This window comes from Neodiprion lecontei, chromosome 1 (assembly GCF_021901455.1).
Source record: "Neodiprion lecontei isolate iyNeoLeco1 chromosome 1, iyNeoLeco1.1, whole genome shotgun sequence".
Lineage (NCBI taxonomy): Eukaryota > Metazoa > Arthropoda > Insecta > Hymenoptera > Diprionidae > Neodiprion > Neodiprion lecontei.
In genome coordinates this window covers 15,737,802-15,748,813 of record NC_060260.1, presented here as the reverse complement: position 1 = coordinate 15,748,813, position 11,012 = coordinate 15,737,802, and the positions used below count along the sequence as shown (strand labels likewise).

The window sequence follows — 11,012 nt, the reverse complement described above, 5'->3', positions numbered from 1 at the left end:
TGAACAGTTTCTTAACAGATTTTGAAATTATTAAATTTTCTTTTGAATCGACACAACTTGTGCAGGTATTAATTTTACACGAAATCCCTAACAGTATCAGATGTAAGCAATGCCCAAAAAATTACCATGTAAATTTTGCAATTAATAATCAAATTTTAATTTTGTGACAATTACACTGTAAATTGACTGCCACGTTCTAAAAATTGATTCAATTTGGGTAGTAATTGGGTTGGTAAATTTATTAAAAATTAAATTGCAAGTGGGAATTTTGAAAATATGTTATTCGTAAACTATCATTGACTATATCATTTGTCATTCCCGTGTGGACCGTCCATTGCATTATAAATCGAATGAAGTTATGATTTTCGATAACGTAGTTTGGAGTACTTTTCGACAACGCGAGTTCAAAATGACTATCCGTTATTCGGCAAGCCTTCACTCAATTCCTCTCGAAATTCGATCGCCAGAATCTCCGCAGCGCTTACCATTTCACATCCACTACATGAACACACCAACCCCTTCATGATCTTTCGGCAACATCGTTGCAAGAGCGAAAAAAAGCAAACTCGCTATCAAAAATTTTCTCGAGCCAGGAGGACGGAATGTGTACAATGGTAAAAGCTTTGACTAAAAGATGGTCCTGTATAATACAATGAAACAGCTTGACTTTGTGACTTTGTATGCCATGCACTAAGAATGACTAAAAATAATCTATTTTCGATCAAATCAATTATTTTGTCCCGATTAATCAGTATAATTGATTACTTCTCGAACTTGATTAATCGACTGACTCGATTATTTTTCCTCACAATCGGTTTTTCTTGTTTACTCCCATGAACGACGCAATACAATATTAATTTATATCATTTATTATTATCGTCTTACATATTCAGTACTCATTTCATAAAATAAGTGAAAGATAAATGGACAGTTTTTCTTGAAATTGAAAATTATTTTGAATGAAACTGTAAATTATAAAAAAACTTTTCCGCTATTAAGACTACATACATATTTAAATGTACGAAATTTTGGTTTCAAAAGCACCGTTTCAAAAAAATACCAAATATTCGATCAATCGATTCATTTTTACCGAATCAATCGAGGTATCTTCGATGACGTTTTTGGACTCGTTTAATCGATGCATCCACTATTTTTAGCCGAGTGGTCATCGCTACTATGCACGGCTCAATAACCTTTCTCTTAATCTGACGATTCCCTCCCACTCTTCTCACTGCGAGTAACGGCAGTCAGTGTCTGGTTGCCTTGTCAACAACAGCTCCAAGTGGAATATTGTACAGATTCTTGAGTCGCGGAAAAATTTCTTACCATCGAAATCCGGTTTTAATTAGATGCATGGTTAGTACTTTGCCCTTGAAATTTCGAAAACGTCGACTTCCTTATGCGAATGGTTATAATCGCACTGAGAAATGAAGAAATGGTCTGTCATCAGGTGAATATAAGAAGTTCACGTTCTTATGGGTGTCTACAATGTGTACAGTGTCTACAAGAAATCCTGCAGCGCACGCAGCGCCCGACTACCTCAAGTATGCGTCAAAAGCAGGTTGACATCTTCTTCACATTTTTCAAATACGTGTACAATTACTGCTTTAATATTGCTTCACTTGAAAAATGTGAAAAAGATGTCAGCCTGCTTTTGACGCATATTTGAGGTAGTCGGGCGCTGCGTGTGCTGCAGAATTTCTTTTACCACATGTGTAGCTTGGAACTTGAAACTTAATCAATTTCTCAATTGTTTCGTATTTTTCTGAAACGGTGCGCGTGAAAACAAAATTTCGTAAATTTCAGTATATAGTCTTAATAGCGGAAAAGTTTTTTCACGATTTATAGTTTCATTTAAATATTTTTTTAATGGCAGGTGAAAGTATTCATTTATCTTCCACTCATCATATCAAATAGGTACTTTGTCGGTAAGGCAATGATAATAATTAATACTTTAATCACACAAATTCGACGGGAGTATGGAAGGACGTGACATCTCAAATTGTGCTAAAAGAACGTTGACATCTCAGATTGTGCCGGAAGAACGTGACATATAAAATTGTGAAAGAAGAACGTGACATCTTAATCGAGGTCAAATTTTTCATTGATACGGCACTGGAATTTTGGGTGCGTTATACGAAGAATTTTTTTCAAATAGATTTAGTAATTGTTTAAATCATTTTATCATTTATTTACCCTTCATAATGAGTTCGATTTTATGTGAAAGTTTCTGACCATTCTGTAAGCCCAATGTAGTGTTCTGTGCAAGTATCATTCCAATTCCGTAATGTATATAATTTTTGTCTTCATTTCATAAATTTAAAAATTCAATCTAATTAACATATGAAAATTAAAGAATACCCGTTTGTTCGATTTTATGTGAAATTTTCTGGTTCCACATTATGAAGGCTACATAAATGAGAAAATGATCCAATTATGGAATCTATTGGAACAAAATACTTCGTATAATTCATGCACCTGCAATTCCAGTAACGTTTCAATGAAAAATTTGACGTCGTTCGAAATGTGACGTTCTTCTTTAAAAATTTGAAATTTCACGTTCTTATGGCACAACTTGAGATGTCAAGTTCTTCTCACACAATCTGAGATGTCACGACCTTCTAGCACAATTTCAAATATCACATTCTTCCATACTGCCGTCGAATTGACACTATATCGCGTGAAACATGGAAGTTAAATATAAAAACCGATTACGAGGAAAAATAATGGAGTCGATCGATTAATCAAGGTTGAAAAATAATCGGTTAAACTCGATTAATAGGTGAAAAAAATTGATTTAAGCGGCTATAGATTATTCTTGGATATTCTTACAATTTCTCTCTGCTTTTGACTAAACTTATACACAATGCTATATATATAGATTTCGCATTACATTGTTATTATATTTTATCTTGTAATAGCATCAAAGATTGCGATCCACTCAATTCGTAATGATTATTTACAATTAGGAATGGATGGCTATATTCATAATTTGCTGAACTTCGTATCATTTAATTACATTCTTGATAAGTTGTACGGCAATAGATTTTCAAGTTTATATATAGCAGTTAAGATTGACAATGAGTGACAGGCATGTAAACTATGTAACGAAAAGTTATGCAATGGCATTCGAAAAAGTTTATTAAAATCAGATTGCTGGATTAAAAGTTGCAATTTTTAAATGTGTCTGGGTCTACGAGCTGCTCCATACCTCCAAATGAATCTAAATTATTTGCAGCCCTAGCATGCAAATAATTAAATCTGAAAATATACAACGATCTGGCACCGCATTATTTCCATTGATTTTCTTGAAATTCTGCCAAATATTTTTTGAACCTGTCCATTAAAAGTATAAGAAATTGTTACTAGGAAACAATTGGGCAATGAAAATCACCAGAATAACTTGTGCATAAAAGTTGATTGAAATAAGAAGCAACCATTGTGTGTTGTTCCTACAAAAATAGATGTATAGCATCATAACTTATTCATGTATTACTTGTAAACATAACTTAATGTCACTACAGAACTTATTGATAGTGACAAAATTTATACGGGATTCGTATTGAATTGAATTCAAAATTTAGTATTCTTGGTTAATTAAATTATTAATTATAAGCAAAACCAGGTGATAAAATTTATTACCTATATCAAAATTACTGAAATTCACGAATAGAACGCTGAAACGTTGCAGGCTGACGAGCTTGATAGGAGGACTGGCAGCTATCACTAGCATTGTTACAATTATTTTTCTCATCAAAAAAATCGAAGGAGACTATACAAGAGATGCAGTCAAGCCCCATCAAACAGACAGCCATGAGCTAAGATTGCTTTTGGTAAGATAAGTCAATTCAAAATGTGCAATAACGATATGAAATGTTCTATTTAACTGAGCTACTGTCGCTTCAGGATGAAGCCAACAGAGATAATAACCGCAGAATTTCTACGGTGGAAGAAACTTGCAAACGTCGCCATTTGGGTCGGTATCAGGATCGGAACTTCGAATCTTTCTACAAACATCCGCCAGCTCCACAGTATACAGTCTTCTTCATTGACATGTAAGTCTAATTGTAAGATATGAGTTTAGAATATACGGTTCACGGACGAATGCTGATTTTATTGGCGGTACAAGTCAGTATGAGACTTGAACGACACTCATCTACGCTCATAATGCGCTGCTGATACCGATCAAAACTACAAAAAAATCCAGATTTTCACGATTGATTTCTCAAGTGCATAAATCCAGGGTACACAACTTATCTTACTGCCCAGTATACAAGGCTGGAAGTACCACATGGTTTTACAATTTATGTTTGCTGAATGGAATCCCGGAAGAAGCACTAGCTAACAGCAGTGGACAGATTTCGATAATCGCACGAAGCGTCCTACCGGAAATGGAATTATCAGAGGCCGTAGAGGTGTGTTAAGTCAACAATTGGTTACACTTCTTTTTATGATGATTTCAGAAGTCAGCATTCGGGAGATTACATACATTTTTTTCCTCAGGTTTTGGAAAAAAGTCGCAAACTGCTTGTGGTTCGACACCCTTTTGAACGTTTGCTCAGCGCATATCGCGATAAACTGGAAAATTCTGTGGCGGGCAGGGAACATGGGACTCTTCACTTTTATAAGAAATACGGATCCAAGATTGTCGCAAAATTTCGAGGTGATGGGCGGTTTTCATTGTCTAATGCATTACGGCGGACCTGTCATGTTTATCTGATGAAATAACATTCATAAAAAACTTATTATACGCATTTTGTGTTATCTGTGCTTCCTTTCAAATTGGTTTGAGCGAAAATAGTTGAGTGATTTTAATCTATTACATGACAAACCTTGAGCTAGAAATTTTTTTCCTCAAATGAATTTCAAATCATTGAATATACGTACATCCAATATGATATTTTGAGTACCAGCAAGTGCTTGATCACTACATAAAAATCAGTATAGTATCAGTTCTTCGAAGTTTTATATTAGCACACGGTTCTTATTGACCTGATGGCAACTGACAGTACCTGTACAAAATTTGCAATCACAAATTCATGTACATACCGGAATAATGCATGCCGATCGGTATAATTTATTATACAATCGTGAACTGCTAATTCAAATATTTGAGTTGCAAGATTTCAAACATTTATACCAAAATTGAAATACAGCTGAATTCACATAACGTATATTCTGAGTGAACACGAAATTCAGTGAGAGAAAAGTAACATTCATTTAATTTGATTTGCCCGTGAATGAGGTTCCTGCAAAACGTTTAGCAATAACATTATATTGAAGAGAAATAAATTTCAGATGAGAGAATTGCACCTCCAAGATCTGATCAGGTAATCAGACCGAAGGACATTCCTCCTCCCGCAGGAATAGAGCCAACGTGGAGAGAGTTTGTCCAATATTTAATCCACACGGATTTGGCTAGTTATGGAGATGATCATTGGATGCCTTATTATCTATTTTGTACCCCGTGCTTGATCAGGTTTAACATCATCGCAAAGGTATTTATGCATCTTGTGCAGGGATTTTTCGGTATCACAGGTCACTAATCATACGTTAAAACAAAATGTTGACGTTTCGGCCCTGTGAAGGGGGCCCTCTTCACAACTGCAATTTAATTGCAAACAGTTATTCGTTACAAATCAAGTTAACGAAATAACATCAAGGAGAAGAGTAAGTTTGTAACAAGTTGTGAAGATACGTACATAAATACAAATGAAAACAAAACTTAAGCTTCGTGAAAGATCATCTTAAATCCAAGAGATTGCCAGGTTCTTCAACTATAGCGACATAACATCATTGGTCAAATGTTATCATATCTCTCTACACGTTATTCATGGATATTATTCTGAACACTTACCCTATAAAGGGCTTATGTTAAGACCAACAGAACGTGAAATTAAACACGAAGCCACACTGTCACACTAAAAACCGCAAGGACAGTGACGTTGACTTGTAAAAGAGAGTACGACAACACACCTGCCTAAAAGTCGACCAACTCGACAAACCAAAATCTGTTGTCAATCTCAATCTCACTTTCCACCAACAACTAACATATTTATATATTATTATTTGAATGCCTCTGAGTTAGATATTCTGTAATGAAATGGATTAAACACTGTTTTTTATTAATCAAGTTGTGGTAAGCATCACTTGAATTATCGGTGTCGAATCGAAGAATCACCGTGTTGTCGTCACCAGTAATACGAGTATTTCATATCTCCAATATGATTCTCTTTAGGCTGTTTGTTTTTGTGGGCCCACGAAAATATTCCGTTTATGTTCATTGGAAACCCTGATTTTTTAGCGGTCTACCAGTTTTGTCCCGTTATCTTATTATTTAAATGATAAGGAAATAAGGTAGTGGCCAATGACCGTTTCGTGTATTGAGAGTCTGCCAACCTTTATTATGGACGGTCAAAACTATACTGTCTCTGTGCCGCCGAGGTACATTGTTGTGTTAAATGTATGTAGTAATGTGTATTATCGTGTATGTATTTACTGCGTACTCGTAGCATATCCAACATTCAATATAACGTTCATTTCAATCCCTACAAAGTATTTTGTACACCAAGTTAAAATTTTTTATTCGGGTTTTCTGTGTTCCGGTAAAACGAATAACCTTGACAAATGATTGAAATTTCTGCAAACACATATAACATTAAATTTCTGCAAGAGCCGAACTATTGCCGGAGACAACCCCTTGACATAGAGGAATCTCAACAGAGGTCTAGCAACTGGAACAAAATCACCATTTTCGACTAACATACCGAGTAATTCTTTTGTTTTGTCCTTCTAATAAGTTAGCCTAGCATCAATGCATTGATTAATCAATCGCGATGGAGCGTCGTTAAATGCTAAAACCTCTTTTATAAAATTAATGTTTTTGTCATGAATTCTATTATTTGCCAATAGGATCCCCCTGTCAACTAAAATATATAGATTAGGTATTTTTTGTTTAAGCGTATGATGGGACTCAAAATTCATGTACCTACGAGACCAGGTTCGTTTTTCGTACCAACCGGTACGAAATGATTACACTGCTCAACAGTGGTATTGTTGTCTTTGATATTTGAGTTGCCTTAGGAAGATTTGTATGTCAACGACCCTAGGAGTACGCGAATTTTTTCGAAATTGGCTTTAGTTATTTATTTTACCGATATTTTCATATATGACTCGAAAAGGCAATATTTATGTGAAAAAGTCTATTTTTTTTTTTTTTTGGAGTATCTTAAGTTTATCAAAAAAATACTTTCGATAGTTTTCGTTATACTCACTAATTTCTTACTGATTACTTTGTTCCGACTAAAGTGAAAAAAGTTTAAAAAAAATATAATTCTTTCTTGTTCCCGCCATAAAAAAGAGGGCACCGCGAGTTTAGTCAAAAGGGAGGCTATTAGGGTATTCCAGAAATCAAAAATGTTGTTTTTAAAATGTACATCAAAATTTCGGTAGATTTAAAATGTACATCAAATAGAATATCTCAGCCAAATATGCGCTCTTAATATTGATTTTTTCCATTTTCCATTTAAATAACACGTAAAAACGCTTCTTTTATAAACTATCTAAATACAGCTTCTTATAGGACATTATGGTATATAAAAAAGTACTAACATAGAATTTTCCTAACTCCAACTGATTAAGAGAAATTATCCTATAATTATTGAGTCCTCTCGAATACAATACTACAATAACATAAAAATTAGAGCAAATCTAATATTATATGTATAATCATAATTATATTCGTAAATTCTACGTTCTCAAACACCAGAATTCACAAAAAGAATTAGAGAAGCAAAAAAAATTTTCTGTTCTGTAGAGCTGTATTATCAACCCATTTGTCTCATCAACATGTGCCTTATCACAGATACTTCGACGAAATTACTTTTACCTTTCACTTCCATTGCAGAAGTAAATTGTTATCTCGCGTGGAAAATAATGAAATTAGCAAGAAAATTGTTCAATGAACTTTTAGGTACTGTGAGTAGGATGTCACCCACGTATCTGTGATAAAACATTGGCTGAAAATTAAAAGTACTCAGGGATAATATTTCTAAATCTGACAAGATAGGCGACAATCAGGATCTCATGGGCGCACCAAAAGTTTGAGCATAAGTGGAGCAATGAAACTTAAATATCACTGCATCAAAGCATAAACGCAACGTATTGAGAAAATCATCTAACGGAATTCTTATGTTATCTCGCAGTTGATCTTAATTATTGATGGTCGCGTTTATTGCGAAATCAGTAGCCACATTTTTAATTAAAGAAACAACGTCAAGAGAAACAATATTACGTCCATCAGGGATCTCAACTTCAGCAATTTCTTTAACAAACTCGAAACTATCCTTAATGTTTGAGGCTGGTTTAAAGCAATAATATTTAAAGATGTTATTCAGAAACCTAGCTAACTGATACGTCAAACTATCAATAAAAGAAACAATGATGACCCTTTGGTACTTCCTTACGGATCCGACACGGATAATTTAATTGATGCCTACTACAACTTGATTCATAAAAAACGGCGTTTTAATCCTTTTAATGGAAACCTATCTACTTCAGAGGTTGAAAAATTTTAATATATATGTTGGTCGTTGCCGACATTGAGATTGAGACTGACACCAGATTTTGGTTTGTCGTCTTGGTCGACTTTTAGACAGGTGTCTTATTGGACTTTCTCTACCAGTCAACGTCATTGTCCATGCCATTTTTTGTGTGCTACTGTGGCTTCGTGTTTGATTACGCGTTCTGTGAGTTTGAACATAAGTCCTAAGCAATGAAGGTATCAAAGGGCCCATAAAATAATTGATTCTTGGTTTTTCCTTTCTTTTTGGGGTGTATGTTCAGAATAATACCCACAGACAACGGCCCCCTCTACACGGCCGAAATGTCAACATTATGTTTTAACCTTGATTAATGACGTATGATACCGAAAATTCTTCCACATTTTTTCGGTAAGGTCGAGAACTTAATGGCTTCTACATTTATTTATCTTATCTCTTAGAGAACATAATTCCGAGCACAACGGATTCTATACGAATCATTTGATTCTAACAGGATTGATTGAATTTTTCAACTCACGATTTATTGCAAACACTTACGGCAGTTACTGACTTGAGCAACTCCGTGGATATCATCCATGGCTAACGTTTCGTCTCTATTTTTCATACTTGATTAGAAAGTTACATACTGGATTGGCCTTCAGTAGGTGTCAAATGAAATATTAATCGAGCCACCCTCTAAAACAGTTCCAAATCCGTAAATAAAAATCCACTTAAGATTCCAGCTATATTCGTTAAGAGTATATTAAAATTTGTATTTTCCCAAGATTTACGTAATAATATCCCTCAAATCCTCTTTCTATGATAAATTAGTTTTTCCATCACCATAAGGACGAATCACAGGTCAATGTCGGGATCCTATTGCTAACCCACACAGCACGAAATATTTCAAAAACGTTTCAGAAATATCCCAATCGAGACATGTTATATTTCATTGCAATGTTACAGAAATAAGTCAGAAATATGTCCATATCCGCATATATAAGTACATTATGTAACTGTTATATGTCTAAGATATGTCAGAAACATTTCCGTAACATAGCAGAAATATTTCCATACATTTCAGAAACGTTCCAAAAATATTTCATTTGAAGCATTTCATGGTTCATTGCAACATTTCAGAAACATATCAGAAATATGTCTGAAATATTTCTGATATATTTTGTGCCATATGAGTGATATGTGATTTGTGCCGTGTGATATGTTGAATACGAAAACCTATTATTGAACGGCTCGATATTTAAATTACAGTCACCTATCTGTACTCCCAAACGTTGATTAAAATGCTTATTCAAATTCTGCTGTGATACTTCGTACTGTTATCACCTAGCTGGAATTCAAACGGGGATCATCGCATTACTACATGCACGTCCTAACCACTACGCTATACTACCACTTACAGAATCTTCCTAGGTTTGCCCGTATCATTTCTTCAAAGCAATAATGAAATTCAGCAATAATAACGAATTAACTGATTCTTCACAAAATTCAATTCTGTCGGCACGGTATGTTAAATGGATATTATAGTATAGAAATATGATTTAAAGTGAAGTTTTTTGAAGGAACAAAAATGTTGGGTGGCATCTTAAATACGGCTAAAATATTTCTGACATATTAGACACGGCATACTTAGACAATCAAAAGTTTAGTATATTTTTCTGTCAATGAAAGTGTTTTGTTTAAAATAACACATGACTGAAATTTTTCTGAAATATGCGAATTAGGATGCTTTTTTTGGGCTATTTTTTTCGGTCCCATAATGAGATTTTGTTGGAAATACAACAAAAAAAATTCCCTGAAAGTTTGAGCCCTTAATATTAATATTAAGTGCTCGCCCAAGGGATGTAAAGATTTCCCGCTTAAAATACACGTAAACTTTAATTTTTTTCTTCAAAACATCTACAGTTCAGAGGCATTTTATGGTATAGTCTAGGACATCAGTAGGTTTTCTTCGGAATGAAGTGCTCTACAAAAGTGCTCATTGCGGTGAAGTCGTAACTCACACCGGCGAGGTCGTACGGGCCACCCAAACCCAATTTTTTCATGAAATTCTTGTTTCTTTGCCCCCATCTCGTAAATGACCAGAGCTACAAAAAAAATATTGAACAGATTTGTAGAAAATTTGATTTCCTACAAAAAAGTTCTAGAGAACCAAATTGCTAACATCGATATTTATTGAGATATTGGGCTTTTAAGGTGAGGAAGTATGGAATTTTCATGAATTATTGAGTTAAATTGTCGAATTATTGATTTTTCATTTTCTAATGTTACACAAATTATCAATTATTTATTTCCTAAGTTGCAAATGATTAAAAAGTTGAATAACTGAAAATTTTGAGACTGAAATTCGAAAAAAACATTTGAAAAGGGATATTTTTAAAATTTTTCTTTTATTTCTTTATGAATTTTTTATTTAATTTTCCCCCTGATAATTTCAATTTATTTATTAATAAC

At 34.0% G+C, this 11,012-nt stretch overlaps 1 protein-coding gene across 6 annotated transcripts in view; it reads left to right on the top strand.

Moving 5' to 3' along the window:
- Window positions 1-1,256: 1,256 nt before the first annotated feature.
- The window catches only part of LOC107216566 (carbohydrate sulfotransferase 11), a 68,837-nt gene continuing 59,081 nt past the window's right edge, over window positions 1,257-11,012 (top strand). For 3 of the 6 annotated variants that reach the window (XR_006902700.1, XM_046730690.1, XM_046730695.1), the window contains exons 1-6: window positions 1,264-1,450; window positions 3,692-3,833; window positions 3,907-4,055; window positions 4,244-4,415; window positions 4,504-4,663; window positions 5,299-5,498. Coding sequence is in view for 5 of the 6 variants with exons in the window: in XM_046730690.1 (XP_046586646.1) it covers window positions 1,428-1,450; window positions 3,692-3,833; window positions 3,907-4,055; window positions 4,244-4,415; window positions 4,504-4,663; window positions 5,299-5,498 (846 nt within the window). In the remaining variant the exon portion in view is untranslated. Of the gene's footprint in view, window positions 1,451-3,691; window positions 3,834-3,906; window positions 4,056-4,230; window positions 4,416-4,503; window positions 4,664-5,298; window positions 5,499-9,001; window positions 10,796-11,012 lie in introns of those variants that run through there. The other 3 variants (XM_046730699.1, XM_046730684.1, XM_046730680.1) reach the window with 3 other exon arrangements.